Source organism: Hordeum vulgare, chromosome 6H (genome assembly GCF_904849725.1).
Source record: "Hordeum vulgare subsp. vulgare chromosome 6H, MorexV3_pseudomolecules_assembly, whole genome shotgun sequence".
Classification (NCBI taxonomy): domain Eukaryota; kingdom Viridiplantae; phylum Streptophyta; class Magnoliopsida; order Poales; family Poaceae; genus Hordeum; species Hordeum vulgare.
In genome coordinates, this window is record NC_058523.1 from 24860689 (window position 1) to 24881309 (window position 20621).

The window sequence follows — 20621 nt, forward strand, 5'->3', positions numbered from 1 at the left end:
TCTCAGCAGGGCTTCGCCCGAGCTCCGCAGAAACGCGATCTAGAGGAAAAAACCGTGGAGGTATGTGGTCGGGCTGCCGTGGAAAAGTCGTCTCAAATCAGACCTAAAACCTCCGTATATATAGGTGGGAGGGAGGGGACCTTGCCTTGGGGCTCAAGGAGCCCCAAGGGGGTCGGCCGAGTCCAAGGGGGAGGACTCTCCCCCCCCCCCCCAAACCGAGTTGGACTTGGTTTGGTGGGAGGGAGTCCCCCTTCCTTCCCACCTCCTCCTTTTTTTTCTTTCACTCTTGATTTTCTTCTCCTTGGCGCATAGAGCCTTTTGGGCTGTCCCACCAGCCCACTAAGGGCTGGTGTGCCACCCTCAAGGCCTATGGGCTTCCCCGGGGTGGGTTGCCCCCCCCCCCCCGGTGAACTCCCGGAACCCATTCGTCATTCCCGGTACATTCCCGGTAACTCCGAAAACCTTCCGGTAATCAAATGAGGTCATCCTATATATCAATCTTCGTTTCCGGACCATTTTGGAAACCCTCGTGACGTCCGTGATCTCATCCGGGACTCCGAACAACATTCAGTAACCAACCATATAACTCAAATACGCATAAAACAACGTCGAACCTTAAGTGTGCAGACCCTGCGGGTTCGAGAACTATGTAGACATGACCCGAGAGACTCCTCGGTCAATATCGAACAGCGGGACCTAGATGCCCATATTGGATCCTACATATTCTACGAAGATCTTATCGTTTGAACCTCAGTGCCAAGGATTCATATAATCCCGTATGTCATTCCCTTTGTCCTTCGGTATGTTACTTGCCCGAGATTCGATCGTCAGTATCCGCATACCTATTTCAATCTCGTTTACCGGCAAGTCTCTTTACTCGTTCCGTAATACAAGATCCCGCAACTTACACTAAGTTACATTGCTTGCAAGGCTTGTGTGTGATGTTGTATTACCGAGTGGGCCCCGAGATACCTCTCTGTTCACACGGAGTGACAAATCCCAGTCTTGATCCATACTAACTCAACTAACACCTTCGGAGATACCTGTACAGCATCTTTATAGTCACCCAGTTACGTTGTGACGTTTGATACACACAAAGCATTCCTCCGGTGTCAGTGAGTTATATGATCTCATGGTCATAGGAATAAATACTTGACACGCAGAAAACAGTAGCAACAAAATGACACGATCAACATGCTACGTCTATTAGTTTGGGTCTAGTCCATCACGTGATTCTCCTAATGACGTGATCCAGTTATGAAGCAACAACACCTTTTTCATAATCAGAAGACACTGACTATCTTTGATCAACTGGCTAGCCAACTAGAGGCTTGCTAGGGACGGTGTTTTGTCTATGTATCCACACATGTAAATGAGTCTTCATTCAATACAATTATAGCATGGATAATAAACGATTATCTTGATACAGGAATTATAATAATAACTATATTTATTATTGGCTCTAGGGCATAATTACAACAGTCTCCCACTTGCACTAGAGTCAATAATCTAGCCCTCACATCACCATGTGAATTACATTGTAATAAATCTAACACCCATACAGTTCTGGTGTTGATCATGCTTTGGCCGTGGAAGAGGTTTAGTCAGTGGGTCCGCTACATTCAGATCCGTGTGCACTTTGCATATATTCACGTCCTCTCCCTCGACGTAGTCGCGGATGAGGTTGAAGCGTCGTTTGATGTGTCTGGTCTTCTTGTGAATCCGTGGTTCCTTTGCTAAGGCAATGGCACCAGTGTTGTCACAAAACAAGGTTATTGGATTCAGTGCGCTTGGCACCACTCCAAGATCCGTCATGAACTGCTTCATCCAGACACCCTCCTTAGCCGCCTCCGAGGCAGCCATGTACTCCGCTTCACATGTAGAATCTGCTACGACGCTTTGCTTGGAACTGCACCAGCTTACTGCACCCCCATTAAGAATAAATACGTATCCGGTTTGTGACTTAGAGTCATCCGGATCTGTGTCAAAGCTTGCATCGACGTAACCTTTTACGGCGAGCTCTTCGTCACCTCCATACACGAGAAACATCTCCTTAGTCCTTTTCAGGTACTTCAGGATATTCTTGACCGCTGTCCAGTGATCCACTCCTGGATTACTCTGGAACCTACCTGCCATACTTATGGCCAGGCTAACATCCGGTCTAGTGCACAGCATCGCATACATGATAGAACCTATGGCTGAAGCATAGGGGACGGAGCGCATATGCTCTCTATCTTCATCAGTTGCTGGGCACTGAGTCTTACTCAATCTCGTACCTTGTAGAACTGGCAAGAACCCTTTCTTGGACTGTTCCAGTTTGAACCTCTTCAAAACTTTATCAAGGTATGTGCTTTGTGAAAGTCCTATCAGGCGTTTTGATCTATCCCTATAGATCTTAATGCCTAGAATGTAAGCAGCTTCTCCTAGGTCCTTCATAGAGAAACTTTTATTCAAGTAATCCTTTATGCTCTCCAAAAACTCTACGTTGTTTCCAATCAGTAATATGTCATCCACATATAATATTAGAAACGCCACAGAGCTCCCACTCACTTTCTTGTAAATACAAGATTCTCCAACCACTTGTATAAACCCAAATGCTTTGATCACCTCATCAAAACGTTTGTTCCAACTCCGAGATGCTTCCACCAGTCCATAAATGGATCGCTGGAGCTTGCACACCTTGTTAGCATTCTTAGGATCGACAAAACCTTCGGGTTGTATCATAACAACTCTTCCTTAAGGAAACCGTTAAGGAACGCCGTTTTGACATCCATCTGCCAGATTTCATAATCGAAAAATGCAGCTATTGCTAACATGATTCTGACGGACTTAAGCATCGCTACGGGTGAGAATGTCTCATCGTAGTCAACTCCTTGAACTTGTGAAAAACCCTTCGCCACAAGTCGAGCTTTATAAACGGTCACATTGCCGTCAGCGTCCGTCTTCCTCTTAAAGATCCATTTGTTCGGAATAGCCTTGCGGCCCTCAGGTAGTACCTCCAAAGTCCACACTTTGTTCTCATACATGGACCCTATCTCGGATTTCATGGCTTCCAGCCATTTGTTGGAATCTGGGCCCACCATTGCTTCTTCATAATTCGCAGGTTCATTGTTGTCTAACAACATGATTGATAAGACGGGATTACCGTACCACTCTGGAGCAGCACGTGGTCTCGTCGACCTGCGTGGTTCGACAGAAACTTGAACTGGAGTTTCATGATCATCATCATTAACTTCCTCCTCAACCGGCGTCGCAATGACAGAGGTTTCCCCTTGCCCTGCGCCACCATCCAGAGGGATGAGAGGTTCGACAACCTCGTCAAGTTCTATCTTCCTCCCACTCAATTCCCTCGAGAGAAACTCCTTCTCGAGAAAAACTCCGTTTTTAGCAACAAACACTTTGCCCTCGGATTTGAGATAGAAGGTGTACCCAACTGTCTCTTTTGGGTAACCTATGAAGACGCACTTTTCCGCTTTGGGTTCCAGCTTTTCAGGCTAAAGCTTTTTGACATAAGCATCACATCCCCAAACTTTAAGAAACGACAACTTTGGCCTTTTGCCATACCACAGTTCGTATGGTGTCGTCTCAACGGATTTTGATGGTGCCCTATTTAAAGTGAATGCAGCTGTTTCTAATGCATAACCCCAAAACGATAACGGCAAATCAGTAAGAGACATCATAGATCGCACCACCTCTAATAGAGTACGATTACGATGTTCGGACACACCATTACGCTGTGGTGTTCCAGGCGGTGTTAACTGTGAAACAATTCCACATTGTCTTAAGTGAGTACCAAACTCGAAACTCAGATATTCACCCCCACGATCAGACCGTAGGAACTTGATCTTCTTGTTACGATGATTTTCCACTTCACTCTGAAATTGCTTGAACTTTTCAAATGTTTCAGACTTGTGCTTCATCAAGTAGACATAACCATATCTACTTAAATCGTCGGTGAAGGTGAGAAAATAACGATATCCGCCGCGTGCCTCCACGCTCATCGGACCACACACATCGGTATGTATGATTTCCAACAAGTCACTTGCACGCTCCATTGTTCCGGAGAATGGAGTCTTAGTCATCTTGCCCATAAGGCATGGTTCGCACGTGTCAAGTGAATCAAAGTCAAGTGACTCCAAAAGTCCATCAGCATGGAGTTTCTTCATGCGTTTTACACCAATATGACCTAAGCGGCAGTGCCACAAAAATATGGTGCTATCATTATTAACTCTAACTCTTTTGGTCTCAATGTTATGTATATGCGTATCGCTATCAAGATTCAATATGAACAATCCTCTCACATTCGGTGCATGACCATAAAAGATGTTACTCATAGAAATAGAACAACCATTATTCTCTGACTTAAAAGAGTAACCGTCTCGCAATAAACAAGATCCAGATATAATGTTCATGCTCAACGCAGGCACTAAATAACAATGATTTAAGTTCATCACTAATCCTGATGGTAACTGAAGTGACACTGTGCCGACGGCGATTGCATCAACCTTGGAACCATTTCCTACGCGCATCGTCACTTCATCTTTTGCCAGCCTTCGCCTATTCCGCAGTTCCTGTTTCGAGTTGCAAATATGAGCAACAGAACCGGTATCGAATACCCAGGCACTACTACGAGAGCCGGTTAAGTACACATCAATAACATGTATATCAAATATACCTGATTTTTCTTTGCCCGCCTTCTTATCTGTCAGATACTTGGGGCAATTGCGCTTCCAGTGACCCATACCCTTGCAATAGTAACACTCCGTTTCAGGCTTAGGTCCAGCTTTGGGTTTCTTCGGCGGATTGGCAACAGGCTTGCCGCTCTTCTTCGAATTGCCCTTCTTGCCTTTGCCGTTTCTCTTGAAACTAGTGGTCTTATTCACCATCAACACTTGATGCTCTTTACGGAGTTCAGACTCTGCGACTTGCAGCATCGCAAACAACTCGCCGGGAGACTTGTTCATCCCTTGCATGTTGTAGTTCAACACAAAGCCTTTATAGCTTGGCGGCAGTGATTGAAGGATTCTGTCAGTGATAGCCTCTTGCGGGAGTTCAATCCCCAGCTCAGCTAGACGGTTTGAGTACCCAGACATTTTGAGCACATGTTCACTGACAGACGAGTTTTCCTCCATCTTGCAAGCATAGAATTTATCGGAGGTCTCATACCTCTCGATCCGGGCGTTCTTCTGAAAGATAAACTTCAACTCCTGGAACATCTCAAATGCTCCATGACGCTCAAAGCGACGTTGAAGTCCCGGTTCTAAGCCATACAAGACTGCACATTGAACTATTGAGTAGTCCTCCTTACGCGCTAACCAAGCGTTCTTAACATCCTGATCAGCCGTAGCGGGTGGTTCATCTCCTAACGCAACATTAAGGACATAATCCTTCTTCCCAGCATGTAAGATTAGCTTAAGATTACGAGCCCAGTCTACAAAGTTGCTTCCATCATCTTTCAACTTAGCTTTCTCTAGGAACGTATTAAAATTCAGGATGACTGTCGCGTGAGCCATGATCTACAATACAAATATATTCAAAGTGGACTTAGACTATGTTCAAGATAATTAGAGTTTAACTTAATCAAATTATTCGCTAAACTCCAACTCAAAAAGTACATCTCTCTAGTCATTTGAGTGGTTCATGATCCACTTACACTAGCTCAAGTCCGATCATCACGTGAGTTGAGTATAGTTTCAGTGGTAAGCATCCCTATGCTAATCATATCATCTATATGATTCATGATCGACCTTTCGGTCTCATGTGTTCCGAGGCCATGTCTGCACATGCTAGGCTCGTCAAGCTTAACCCGAGTGTTCCGCGTGCGCAACTGTTTTGCACCCGTTGTATGTGAACGTTGAGTCTATCACACCCGATCATCACGTGGTGTCTCGAAACGACGAACTGTAGCAACGGTGCACAGTCGGGGAGAACACAATTTCGTCTTGAAATTTTAGTGAGAGATCACCTCATAATGCTACCGTCGTTCTAAGCAAAATAAGGTGCATAAAAGGATTAACATCACATGCAATTCATAAGTGACATGATATGGCCATCATCACGTGCTTCTTGATCTCCATCACCAAAGCACCGGCACGATATTCTTGTCGTCGGCCCCACACCATGATCTCCATCAACGTGTTGCCATCGAGGTTGTCGTGCTACTCATGCTATTACTACTAAAGCTACCTCCTAGCAAAATAGTAAACGCATCTGCAAGCACACACGTTAGTATAAAGACAACCCTATGGCTCCTGCCGATTGCCATACCATCGACGTGCAAGTCGATATTTCTATTACAACATGATCATCTCATACATCCAATATATCACATCACATCATTGGCCATATCACATCACAAGCATACCCTGCAAAAACAAGTTAGACGTCCTCTAATTTTGTTGTTGCATGTTTTACGTGGTGACCATGGGTATCTAGTAGGATCGCATCTTACTTACGAAAACACCACAACGGAGATATATGAGTTGCTATTTAACCTCATCCAAGGACCTCCTCGGTCAAATCCGATTCAACTAAAGTTGGAGAAACCGACACTTGCCAGTCATCTTTGAGCAACGGAGTAACTCGTAACGATGAAACCAGTCTCTCGTAAGCGTACGAGTAATGTCGGTCCAAGCCGCTTCAATCCAACAATACCGCGGAATCAAGAAAAGACTAAGGAGGGCAGAAAAACGCACATCACCGCCCACAAAAACTTTTGTGTTCTACTCGAGAAGACATCTACGCATGAACCTAGCTCATGATGCCACTGTTGGGGAACGTCGCATGGGAAACAAAAATTTTCCTACGCGCACGAAGACCTATCATGGTGATGTCCATCTACGAGAGGGGATGAGTGATCTACGTACCCTTGTAGATCGTACAGCAGAAGCGTTAGAGAACGCTGTTGATGTAGTGGAACGTCCTCACGTCCCTCGATCCGCCCCGCGAACAATCCCGCGATCAGTCCCACGATCTAGTACCGAACGGACGGCACCTCCGCGTTCAGCACACGTACAGCTCGACGATGATCTCGGCCTTCTTGATCCAGCAAGAGAGACATAGAGGTAGAAGAGTTCTCCGGCAGCGTGACGGCGCTTCGGAGGTCGGTGATGACCTTGTCTCAGCAGGGCTCCGCCCGAGCTCCGCAGAAACGCGATCTAGAGGAAAAACCGTGGAGGTATGTGGTCGGGCTGCCGTGGAAAAGTCGTCTCAAATCAGCCCTAAAACCTCCGTATATATAGGTGGGAGGGAAGGGACCTTGCCTTGGGGCTCAAGGAGCCCCAAGGGGGTCGGCTGAGTCCAAGGGGGAGGACTCTCCCCCCCAAACCGAGTTGGACTTGGTTTGGTGGGAGGGAGTCCCCCTTCCTTCCCACCTCCTCCTTTTTTTTTTCTTTCTCTCTTGATTTTCTTCTCCTTGGCGCATAGAGCCTTTTGGGCTGTGCCACCAGCCCACTAAGGGCTGGTGTGCCACCCTCAAGGCCTATGGGCTTCCCCGGGGTGGGTTGCCCCCCCCCCCCCCGGTGAACTCCCGGAACCCATTCGTCATTCCCGGTACATTCCCGGTAACTCCGAAAACCTTCCGGTAATCAAATGAGGTCATCCTATATATCAATCTTCGTTTCCGGACCATTCCGGAAACCCTCGTGACGTCCGTGATCTCATCCGGGACTCCGAACAACATTCGGTAACCAACCATATAACTCAAATACGCATAAAACAACGTCGAACCTTAAGTGTGCAGACCCTGCGGGTTCGAGAACTATGTAGACATGACCCGAGAGACTCCTCGGTCAATATCCAATAGCGGGACCTGGATGACCATATTGTATCCTACATATTCTACGAAGATCTTATCGTTTGAACCTCAGTGCCAAGGATTCATATAATCCCGTATGTCATTCCCTTTGTCCTTCGGTATGTTACCTGCCCGAGATTCGATCGTCAGTATCCGCATACCTATTTCAATCTCGTTTACCGGCAAGTCTCTTTACTCGTTCTGTAATACAAGATCCCACAACTTACACTAAGTTACATTGCTTGCAAGGCTTGTGTGTGATGTTGTATTACCGAGTGGGCCCCGAGATACCTCTCCGTTCACACGGAGTGACAAATCCCAGTCTTGATCCATACTAACTCAACTAACACCTTCGGAGATACCTGTAGAGCATCTTTATAGTCACCCAGTTATGTTGCGACGCTTGATACACACAAAGCATTCCTCCGGTGTCAGTGAGTTATATGATCTCATGGTCATAGGAATAAATACTTGACACGCAGAAAATAGTAGCAACAAAATGACACGATCAACATGCTACGTCTATTAGTTTGGGTCTAGTCCATCACGTGATTCTCCTAATGACGTGATCCAGTTATCAAGCAACAACACCTTGTTCATAATCAGAAGACACTGACTATCTTTGATCAACTGACTAGCCAACTAGAGGCTTGCTAGGGACGGTGTTTTGTCTATGTATCCACGCATGTAAATGAGTCTTCATTCAATACAATTATAGCATGGATAATAAACGATTATCTTGATACAGGAATTATAATAATAACTATATTTATTATTGCCTCTAGGGCATAATTCCAACACTCCGGGCCCGTAAAGGGGACTTGCTGGGTCAGATTAAGGTGTTGGATGGCCTGGCGGACGGTCCAGGCCTGTCTCCTGACGAATGGCTTAGGAGATACTCCCTCGAGGCCTCGCTCATGAGCATTTACAAGAGCGAGGAGTTGTTCTGGCAGTGTCGAGGGGGCTAGAACTAGCTCCTTAAAGGGGATGCAAACATTGCCTGCTTCCAGGCGATTGCTAATGGCCATAGGTGGAAATGTACCATCCATTTCCTCTCGGATGGGGATGTTCTCCTGGAAAGCCCAGATCACATCTCCACCCATATTTACTCCTTTTATAAGGAGTTGTTCTTGGCTGACCCACGTGGAGGCGTCTCCCTCTGCACTGACTTCTAGCCACTTGCTTCCCAGGTCTCCGATGCGGAGAATGCGGAGCTTACTCTCCCGTTCTCCCCTGAGGAGGTGGGTCAAGCGATTGCCTCTATGAAGCTTGCTCGGCTCCGGGGCCAGATGGTCTCCCTTAGTTTTCTTTCAGAAATTCTGGGAGATCTTGCGTCTCGTCGTTATGCCCATGTTCCATGAGTTCTACATCGGAACCGTGGACATGGCTAGGATTAACTTTGGAGTCATAGGTCTCATCCCCAAAGTAGTTGGGGCTTCGGATATTCGACAATTCCGCCCCATCACGGTGATCAACGTGTTGGCGCGAATCTTTGCGAAGGTTTACGCGACCCATTTATCCCCCGTAGCGGAAAGGATTGCCCACACCCTTCAGTCCGTGTTCCTGAAGGGCAGGCGGACCCATGGTGGGATTCTGGCCCTTCACGAGATTGTCCACGAGGTGGCATCGAAGGGCCTTAAGGGGGTCTTCCTCAAGTTGGACTTCCAAAAAGCATATGACCATCTCGACTGGTCCTTTTTGAGGTTGGTGATGTAGTGACGAGGATTTGATGAGAGGTGGTGCTCCTGGATCATGCAACTGGTTAGATCTGGGAACACGGCGATCAACATCAATGGCGAAGTAGGACCCTTTTTCCAGGCTTCCAGGGGGGTAAAGCAGGGGGACCCTATATCCCCCATGCTATTCAACCTTGCAGTCGATGCCCTCGCCGGCATCTTGGATAAGGCCAAGCTAGCCGGCCACCTTCAGGGTGTGGTTGGTCACCTCATCCCGGGTGGTGGAGTTACCCACTTGCAGTATGCGAACGACACAATGATTATGGTTGAAGGCTCAGACTCAGACATTGTTCATCTTAAGTTCCTTTTGCTTTGCTTTGAGGAAATGTCTAGAATTAAGAATAACATTGATAAAAGCGAGGTTGTGGTCCTTGGCTACTCCAAGGCTGAGCAGCACAGGATCGCGGATAACCTCAATTGTAGGCTGGCTTCCTTCCCCGTATCTTATTTGGGGATGCCCCTGGCTGAGTCCAGGATCTTGCTGAGCGGGTTTGATCCGCTTGTGGAACGAGTTGCATCCCGTGCGGAGCCCTGGTGCAGTAGGTTCACTTCTAAGGGTAGCAAGACCGTCCTCATTAGCTCTAACCTTGCCAGCCTCCCCATGTATATGATAGGGATGTATATCTTGCCCGAGGGTGTGCATAGTTCCTTTGACAAGGAGCTGGCTAGGTTCTTCTTGCAGGTAGGGAATGGCCGCCCTAAATACCATATGGTGAAGTGGGCTGACATCTGCCTGCCGAAGGACCGAGGGGGTTGGGCATTCCTGCGTCTCGCCGTATGAACGTCGCCCTCATGCTCCGTTGGGTGTGGCGGATCTTGCGGGGAGATGGTGGTTTGTGGGCGCAGCTGATTGAGTCCAAGTACTTGCAGGGTAAGCCACTCTTGGCTTGCTCGCACTCGGCTGGGTCCCAGTTTTGGAAATCTATCCAGGCCATCAAGGATGAGGTTAGGGTGGGTTTGCGGTTCTCGGTTTGCAATCGGTCTGGGACCCAGTTTTGGTTGGACCCCTGGCTTGCTGGAGAGCCTCTCCGCTTGCGGTTTCCGAGGCTATTTGCAATTTGTGACGACCCGGATGTTCTAGTATCCACGACTGCTTTGGAGGACGGTTGGCATTTTGTGTTCCGCCGTTCCTTCGGACCAACCGAGGTACCGGAATGGAATGTCTTGAGGGAAGTAGTCCCTCTTCCGATCTCTCCGACCCTGACACTGTTTCATGGAGTCTCTCTCCCCCGGGAGAATTCTCCGTTAGTTCGGCTTATCAGGCGCTTTGCCGGTTGCCGATTCTCCAGTGGCTATCCCCACTATGGAAGGCCCCGATGCCCCTGAAGATCAAAAATTTCGTTTGGTAGCTTCTCCGAGACCGTTTACCTACGGGGACCGAGGTGTTGAAACGCCACGGTCCGGGCAACGGCCTATGTCCCTTGTGCCACGTCCCGGAAACGGGAACGCACATTTTGTTCTCTTGCGTAGCAGCACAGGCACTTTGGTGCTTTGTACGTGAGGCTCTGGGACCGGAGTGGGAGGCTCATGGCCTTGCAGAGTTTCTGCAGGTTAGGGCCACTCAGGCTGGCCGTAAGCGCCGACTGTTCTGGCTTGTCTTCGCAGCTATGATGTGGACTCTTTGGACTATTAGCAATAAAATGGTTATTAAGCGGGTGTTCCAGCGGCGTTCATCTGACTCGTTCTTCAAATTTCTTGCCTTCTTGCAGCACTGGCATCCGCTCGCTTAGGCCCCGAGACCGTGACCGGCTTCAGCTTTACTTGGACGCCCTGCTGACGTCCGCCCGTCGTCTCTCCGTCTGTGCGCCTGCGTCTTAGCTTGCCCCTGTGGTGGCCTTTTATGTTTTCTTCTCTTTTCTTTTGGGAGTGAATGTGATGTGGCCCCAACCTTTTCCCTTTGAACTATGTTCGGTAGTGGTTGTTTGGATGCTGTAATGTTTGCTTTATCTATAAAACAGGGCGAAAGCCTGTTTCAAGCTTCGCCGGAACAAAGAGGGGAGGACGACTGCCGCCATGTCAATGACGCTACAGGGTGCCACACCAATTCCCACGGAACATAACATAGATAGGGAAAGCAACACTACTGCCACTATGTGGACGATGCTACATGGCACCTGAGTGGTCTACACCAGGAACGTAACTACAACCGGTAGATGCATCGAAGACTGGCGGTCATCTACCGGTTACACACAATTTCCAAGGCAATGTTTTTGTCCCCTTTCTCCATTGCCAAGGTTGCGGGTCCTCGCCTCCTCCGTCTGCCTCGCCGGCGATAGATGGGGTGGGAACCGCTGGTTCGAAGGGTTGGTCATGTTTGTCCCTGGGATGTCGTTTTGGTGGTGAGGATGGCGTCGCGTCCTTGGAATAAAGTGCTTCTGCTCTTTTCCCACATTGATGACACATCCACTGACGATGTCCAATAGCAGGTAGCTAGGTCTTCTTGGTGGTCTTCGGATCCAACGAGTGTAAGTGTTGTTGGTTGGTGCTCGATGTCCTCTTCGACGACCGCAAGCTCGGCCTTTGCAGAAGGTTTTGGTGGCTTGAAGTGGTGTGCGTGGTTGGAAGTAAATTTATTATTTTGAGGTGACATGAAGCACTGCTGAAAGCACCCCAAAATAATAAAATTAACTAAGTTGTCACCTCTAGGATTCTGACCAACCTACACAAGCGGGACTTGCTTTTGAAAGACTTTTTTTTAGTGGGACTTGCTTTTGAAAGATGTTCCATAGCGGTCATCGGATTAGTGATCTAAAGTAGGCCTTTTTTAGTAGGCCTTTTTGACTAGAGGATCCCAAATTTGAGGTGTTGATGAACAACTTAAGCCTAAGCAACCACCTCAGACACAAGAGGATGGGAGCCTAAGCAAGAGGATGAAGCGTGCCCTATGTAGCTCGTCTAGGAGTTCATCCACAATAGATATGGGAAATTTGTCCTTATATGTCTTGGCGTTAAGAGCACAATAGTCGATGCAGAAATGCCACGAGCCGTCGGGCTTGCGAACGAGAAGCACCGGCGCGGGAGGAAGAAATCCGGATGATGCCCAATGCAAGCATGAGCGTGCACTGCCGCTCCAGCTCATCCTTCTGAAGCTGTGGATAGCGGTACTTCCGCATGGAGACTTGAGCTATGCTCGGGAGGAGATGAATGCGGTGGTCGCAGGCCCGTGCGGGCGGCAGGCCCTGCGGCTCGTCAAAGAGGTCACTCTGCTGCTGCAAAAGACGCGCCAACAGGGGCGGCTCGGGCTCAGCGGAGGCCGCCGTCAGCTGTGGTTGGGGCACCATTGGTGCGGCGCCACCCTCGCCCTTCCACCGAACGCAGCGACCCAGGCGCCAGAAGGTCATCGAAATGGCGTCAAAGTCCCAAAGAATGGGACCCAGGATCCGCAAGAAGTCGACGCCGAGGATGAAGTCAAAACAGCCCAAGTCGATGCCGACGTATGTGATGGCGAAGTGCTCGTCGTCGATGATGATGGGAACCTGTCGCGCAATCCCGTGGTACTGGAGGCGATAACCATTCGCCACGGTAACCCAAAGCTGCTTTCCGCCCGTCGGCTGAAGCACCAACCGACACATGGTCGACTTGGGCAGGAAGTTATGAGTGGAGTCCGTATTCAGGAGTGCTAGGAGACACTCCCCGTTGATCGGCAGCAGCAGTCTTTTCCGCCCGTATTCCCACAAGGACATGGAGGGAAACCATGAGGGCGGTTGCAGGAGTGGGTGTCGGAACGACCGCCGCAACGACAGGGTCGGGCAGGTCACCGAACCCGGCTATGACACAATCCACCTTGACGTAGTCTACAGCTTCCAAGTAGAATAGGTGCGGGCAGACGTGACTCGACACGTAGGGCTCGTCGCAGTTGTAGCAGAACCCTTGGCGGCGGCGCTCGAGTTGCTCGGACGGAGTGAGCCGGCAGAACGGGCGTGTCGCTGTCGTGCCGGGGGAGGCCGGCCCGGTGCGGAAGTTGTCGCCCGAGGGGCCCGTGGTGTCGTCGCCTGCAGCATGGCTAGCGCACGGTGCTCAAATGCGCGGGTGTAGAACATGGCCGTCTGGAGGTCCTGGGGCTCGCGCATCTCCATGTCCACGCGGATGTGTTCCGATAGGCCCCCCTCGAAGAGCTCGGCCCGCTGGCGGGCTGAGACGCCGGGAGCATGGCACGCCAGCACCTAGAAGCGATCGACGAAGTCTTACACCATCGACAGTAACGAAAGGTGCCCAAGCTCTGCGAGTCGGTTCCCATGACAGCATGCCGCCCTCGTCCTGCTCGAGGGCGTAGTACCACGTGTGTGCGGCGCCGCGAAGATGGTATGAGGCAATCCAGGTGCGGTTGGACGTGAGGGTGCGCTGCCCCCTGAAAAATTGGTCACATTGATTGAGCCAATTCAGGGGTCCTCGATGCCGTCGTAGGTGGCGAAGTCCATCTTGGAGAAGCGTGGAGGTGGATGGCCATAGCCCATGGCCATCGGTGTCTCATCTGCGCGGAGGAACGAAGACGACGGAGCCGGGTATGCAGACTGCAGGGTACCGTCGTGGAACAGCCCGTCCATGCTGGCGTAGAGACCCGCCATCCCGGAGGTCCCGGAGAGCGGCCCGGCCGGGTGCGCCGCGTCTGGCAGCGGGAAGGATGGCTAGCCCGGGCCTGCCATGTAGACCGGCCCGACGACTAGGCGGGCAGCGGAGACGGCAACGGGGGAACTACACCTCCTGGATGGGAACCCCCGGAGACGGCGGCAGCCCGTTCTGCGTCGAGGTCGTCCCCTGATGCGGCCCAGCCGAGAGGGGTGGTGGCGACGCCATGGTGGGGAAGAAGGCGGCGGCCGGCTGTGGCAGCGCATAGAGCCCTGCGAGAAGAGAGCGGATGCCCGCAACTGCTTGCCCTAGCTCCAGCACGAGGTCGTCATCTTCGTCGGGGTGAAGACGTGGGCGACGGAGACCGGCAGTGGCCACACGGGCACGGGAGGCGGCCCGGTCAAGGCCGGCGCGGCTTCCGTGGTGGCCCGCGGCGTGGTGGTGGTAGGCAGCGGAAGGCTGGGGATGGGTGGAGGCGAAGACATGATCGAACCGGATCTACCTGATACCAAAGTTGATAGGAATAGGATCCCTACCAGGTCTAGGTCTTAGGTTATAGGGGTGGAAGAGAGGTTGGCGGGGCGAGGCGCGTGGCTGGCGGCGGCGGGGAGCCGTGATCGCACGAACGAGAGAGAGAGACACGAGGCGGCTAGGGTTTAGGCGCCGGCTCCTGTTGGGAGCCGAGCAAATATGATTATTGCTTCTGCTTAACCAAAACTGAGTCCTTACATGAGTATATATAATCACCCTAGCGCTAACAAATATGATAAACTGGGCTAAGACCCTAATAACTATAAGATAAGTTGGGCCAGGCCCTTAAGTGGCTGCGCTCTTGGGCCCTCTCCGGTTATAATGTATACGGGTCATAACAGCATACGTGTATACAAGTTGCAACAGACTAACGTGGCCTTTCTTTCTTGCTTGCTTCATTTCAGACTTTGAAGGCAGAAGACATCAGTGGCGCTAGAGAAGAGTTACTTAATATTGTTCAGACAAACATCGACAACAATATCTTTTTTTTTCATTGTTGGGGTGGCTTTGGGGCAGCGACAGTCCTTAGATCCATAGCACAAGCAGTTCCAACAATGAAAGCACCTCCCCCAGGACTACAGTTTGGCAGAACAATTTACGTAGATTGCTCGACCTGGATAAGTAAAAGGGTGATGCAGAGAAAAATTGCAGATGAGCTAAAACTTGACCATGAGACCATAGCCTTGTTTGAGAAGCAGGATGAGGAGGATGACATCAATGGGGTGGACCAAGGCTCCAGGGATGTGATATGGAAGGTTGCTGTAATTATTGACCAAACCCTGAGAGAAAGTAGATTTCTGATGATTTTTATTAATGGGAGTGATGAGCAAGTGTTCTTAAGCCAGTTTGGTATTCCAGAATATCACTGCATAATAATATGGGCTTTTAGAAGATATCTTTTTACCATTAATGATAAGACAAGATACAAAAGTCATGTCATTACTGGCCGTTGGACCTCCTATTTGCCAAGCTCACAGATTAGTGCAGTGTTTCGTGAAGAGACTGATAGCATAATTTCCCGCCACCCATGTATGTGGCACATGGACCCAGCAATGGCTACAGTTTGTTGTCTCTACAGGTTACTAATGCAACACATTTTTCAGAGCAGTAGTATATTTTCTTGGACTTTAGCTCATGCTCCCAACTATTGGATGTGTGATGGCATCATTCAAGGAAGTAGAGCAAGGGAGATAAGTAATGCATTGCATAAAGAAATAAGTTTTTCTAAGTGTATTCCCCATCACCTCATGAGGGTGTGTGACAAAATGAAGGAAGAAGATCCAAAGTTTCCTTTTGTGGTGGTTAATGATGAAAATATGCCTTTTGTAAAGGGGTCTCCCCGTTGGGTTTCTATAACCTTGATGTACAAGAAACTACAAGAGGATACAAAAACTCTACTGACAAGGGCATCATCAATCTTCATACAATTTCAAGGAACTAATAGCTTATGTGGATTACCAAATGGCTTGTTTGAAAGGTGCAGCAACCTTGCAGTGCTTACTCTGTCTTGTTGTGCCTTCAGTTTTACATCACCACCTTTTCTCCATTGCGGCAAGTTAAGATTCCTTGGATTAGACCACTGCACAGATCTTGACAATACCAAGCTTGAAGAACAAAGCTGCAGCACCAAGTGGACATGTCTGAATAGCCTGTATGTTCTAGACCTACGTTACACATGTTGGGATGAGATTTTATCGGAGGAAAAGGTGGATCTTATGGAAAACATCATGGAGCTAAACATAGAGGGAGTCAGGGGTTGGCGGTACACAAATAAATTACAGAAAAGACTGCCTTACCTTCAAAGGCTTCGAATAATCAAACCTCCACGTCAAGCTGAGAAGACATCAATGGACATCAACGAGTCATTTAGGGAGAAGTCAAAGTTAGAAATACTTGATTTGTCCGGTAACAGTGGCATGGAAAACCTACCAACAAGCCTATCAATTGCAAACAAACTTGAGGTGCTTGTTCTTGATGGTTGTTGTGGGCTAGAAAATGTTGCGCTGACTAATTCCTTGCTGAGGTCCTTTAGTTTTGATGGCTATGGAGCAGCATCTCAATGGACATCAGCAGCTGAGCTACCTCGAGAAAGTTCTCGCCCACAGCGTCCGTCTTATGATGTGGATAAGAAGGATGTCAAAACCTCCAAGATATCCCTAGAAGGGTGCACACAGTTGGAATTCTTTTTTGTACGGGGGCTGCCCAATCTAGTGGAGCTAGACCTTTCAGGATGCGCCATCAAGGTACTTGACCTCAGAACTATTGTGATGGATGTCCCAAATCTCAAAAGACTCTTTCTGCTGGGTTGTGAGAAGCTTCGTTTAATAAAGTGGGACTCAGATGTGGAAACACTGAAGTTGGAGTTGCTCTGTATAGACACACGACCCTGGCCCGAGACTGGGAGGGCACTTCGGCCAACAATTGTGCAGGATAAAAGATTCGAGTTGCAAGTCCATGTTATTGCGGTGGACGCCAGGCTCGCTCGGTCCTTGTATCCTCTGTTACGGAATGCAAATGCAAGAGACCGTATTTGCTATATTAGTATCAACATCACCTCTTCAAGTGTCTCTGGTGGTGGTGGGGTTGCTCAACCTCAAGGAAAGGTTGGTGTAGCAGCACTCTATGATGATATCTGTAATGAGGCTGGCTCGATGTGGGACTTCCCACAACAGCCTCCAACATCACATTTGCACGCTCACATCGAGATTGGTGATGGGAGCTGCAGTGTGGAGAGTGAATTGCAATCGTATGAAGCTGGTGGTTTGGGTCTCCTAATGGCCATCGAGGCCGAATCCTTGCATGTGCATGATGTCTCGATTAGAGGTCATGCCATTACCGTGTTTGCAGGTTGTGTGGAGCGCCTTAGGTGGTGCCGAGTGGAGAGGTGCCCCAACTTGGACACTGTCTTTCCTTCGAGTACCTATTTCTATTATATGGGAGGCCCTTGTCTGGAAACCATCTGGGCATCAGATCTCTTGATGGCCCGTTGCATTTGGGCCAGAGTTTTTGGTCAGGATTACAACTTCAAAAATCTGGAACACCTGCACCTCCACTCATGCCCAAGCTTAGGGTACGCGCTTCCGGTGTGTTGGGGCGACTCGTTCCTCCGCTTGAAGACCCTCTACATCATCAGTTGCAGTGGCCTCGTGCACATATTTGTGCAAACCAAAAAGAAGCATCCTCCAAGCAGTGTCCAGTTCCCAAAGCTGACCACGATCCACCTGCACGACCTGCCGTCGCTACAGCAGATATGCGAGGACGCCGAGACACAGGCGCCCGCACTGGAGAAGACCAGAATCAGGGGATGCTGGAGCTTGCGCCGGCTGCCGGCCTTGAAGGGCCGCGAGCCGGGCATGAGGAGGCCGACGGTGGAGATAGAGAAGGACGTGTGGGACGCTCTCGAGTGGGGCGGGGTGGAGTCAGGGCACCACCCTTCCCTCTACGAGGCGCCCGTGCAGTCGCGGTACCACAAGAGGCCCATGCCGAGGGGCACCGTTCTCAGGTATACTTCTCTTAAGTAAACACACTGCATCCAATCCAATGTTGTAGGAGTATTACAAATATTGTAGCTAGCTAATTGGTTTGCTTTGCAATCTGCCAGGTGAAAATCGTCCTGAACTATGCATCTGCTACTGCTGTTGCTGGTTACTTCATCATATTCAGTGGCTTGCCCCCCTCAAAAAATTGATCCAGTGTCGTGTTGGTGGGACGCAATGGATGCTTGCCATGTTTACCGGCGACGCTACCAGGTGTTGGTCGATCAGTTGGTGTGTGTTACAACTTACAAGCGAAGGTATGGATCTTCAGGCTGGTTCTTGCCTTGACGACCGGCCGACATGGCCGGCCTCTGTTTCTTGTGTGTCTTTTCTTTGAAATAAGGAAGACAAGCGGCCGACTTGGCTTGGTTTCTTCCTGCCCGTGGTCGAGGTGCGGCCACCTGCAACATATCTGTTTGCGTGTGTTTGGTTTGTGTTGCTCCAGCTCGATAGCTGTCTGTCTCCCGGCCCGTTTTGAGCCGGATCAGAGTAGCAGCTGAAACTGTAATAAGCACTTGTGTTGTGTGTGATTTGATTGCTGAAACCATATGTATGTATGTATGTATGTATGTGTCTGTTACAAACGAAAACTGGTGCCGGTTCTCCGTGCTAATGCTTAATTATCCATGAATTTGGTGTGCCAATCATGAATCATGTTTTGCTGTTCGATCTTTTTTGAGGAGGAGGATGCAACACTGGGCTTTGACAGGCATAAATTGATATACACAGCCAATATACTATGATTGATTATGTGGGTTCCAGTTTTTACCTTCTGATTTACATTTCTTTTACACTGATTACCCCATGTTGCAGTGTTTCATTCGATTAACCGCATTTAGTAAAAATGTTGTCAGATTTTAGTTACACCAGTTAAAATTTTGTGGGTGGTCTGACTGGTGGTGGTGGGTCATCAACCAACAGGCAGATAACTCTGATTTCTTTTTAGAAAAAACAACAGACTTTTTTGACCGGCCGGCTATAAAAGGCAACCCACATTCCATTTGCCTGCTGCTCTTGAGCCTACTGAGACGTGTATCCGTTGCTGGGCCACCAGCGTGGACAACCTGATATGAATCGCGAATCATTCTGATGATGGCGTACGTGTGATCGACCCGGCCAGCCGGAAGTTTGTTTCTCGCTGTCGAGGCCGCATAGTCAGGAGCACTACCACTTCGGCTTCGGCTTCGGCTTCGTGTAATCTATTCACTTGAAGAGAGGATACCAAATGATACCTTACTTTTTTTTGACCTCGAAAATGAAGAATGGGAGACGATAATCGAAGACCCATGCGTTGAGCAATGGAAGGGCACAATAATGTTTTGCATAGCCGAGCTCAACAGTGAATTGTGTATGGCTCAGTTGGAGAGTGTGAGTGGATGCGCCAACATATGGCTATTAACAAATTCTGATAAGGATGTATGATTATGCGCCTTTAAGGGTAACACGTGATGGTGGTAGACTGATGTCCCATTGTACCGACTGAAGATGAAGAAAAATGATTCGCGTCTATGATCCTCGCATCGAGTCATGCACGACACTGCGGTTACTAGATGAATTCCTAAGTGGAATAGGCCTTTGCAACTTGCACTTGGACCGTTTCATCTCAACAAAGATTTCATGTCCACCTAGTTTGTCTTTTCTTTTTTGACTAGGAGAGACACGTAGCCACACTCTTAACTCCTGAGCTGACTTTCTTTTACCGGGTGTTCTAAAGGATGTACTCCCTTTAGAACGTGAGTAGACACGTAGTAACTCTTTTAAATTTACAATAAAGTGCCAAATGGTGTTCCCTTCAAATAAAATGTTTAATGCCCATCTTAACTGGCCTAACCCGCTCTACTTAGGAACTTTTATTTTTTCTGAAGATTTGCACGTACTGATGCGCTGTTATTCAACACATATATGGCCTGTTTCTGACATTGCTTATCTCATACATTTTTCAACTATTTGATAATTTTTTAGAAGCTCATGAACATTTTTCGAATTTACTAACCAACTTTTAAATGCACAAAAGGTTTTTAAATTCATGAACTGTTTTGAATTCTTTAACATGTTTGGAATTGATGAATTTTTTTTTATTTCATGAATATTTTATGAATTCACTAAAATTTATAAAATTCAAGAATACACATTTTCTAATTCATAAACATTGTTCAAATTCGCAAATAGTTTTAAAATTTGTGAAAAAAATCCAACTTAACAAAAAAGTATTCTTGAACATTTTAAAATTAACAACATCTTACAAATACACATGTTTTAAATTCGGGGAAGTTTATGTACTTTCAAATAATTTCTGAATTTATTAAACAATATGAACATTTTACAATGCATCAACATTTTTGCACTTGTCAACCTTTTTGCAAAAAATGAATTTGTGAACTTCTTTTAATTCAGGATATTTCGGGAATTTGCAAACTTTTATTGAATCCCCGTACGTTTTCAAAAATTTAGAACATT

At 48.3% G+C, this 20621-nt stretch overlaps 1 protein-coding gene across 1 annotated transcript; it reads left to right on the top strand.

The window, feature by feature from the left end:
* Positions 1–15260: 15260 nt before the first annotated feature.
* LOC123404961 lies at positions 15261–18233 on the top strand. The gene is made up of 3 exons (XM_045098857.1): positions 15261–15389; positions 15960–18130; positions 18230–18233. The coding sequence occupies exons 1-3, from the start codon at positions 15261–15263 to the stop codon at positions 18231–18233; spliced, it is 2304 nt and encodes a 767-aa protein (XP_044954792.1).
* Positions 18234–20621: the final 2388 nt, after the last annotated feature.

Excerpts from the sequence above, each read along its gene's own strand:
- LOC123404961 (XM_045098857.1), top strand. The coding sequence starts at position 15,261 with ATGCAGAGAAAAATTGCAGATGAGCTAAAACTTGACCATGAGACCATA. Across the intron at positions 15,390-15,959 it reads ATGTGATATGGAAGGTTGCT|GGGTCTCCCCGTTGGGTTTC; the intron begins GTAATTATTGAC and ends CCTTTTGTAAAG.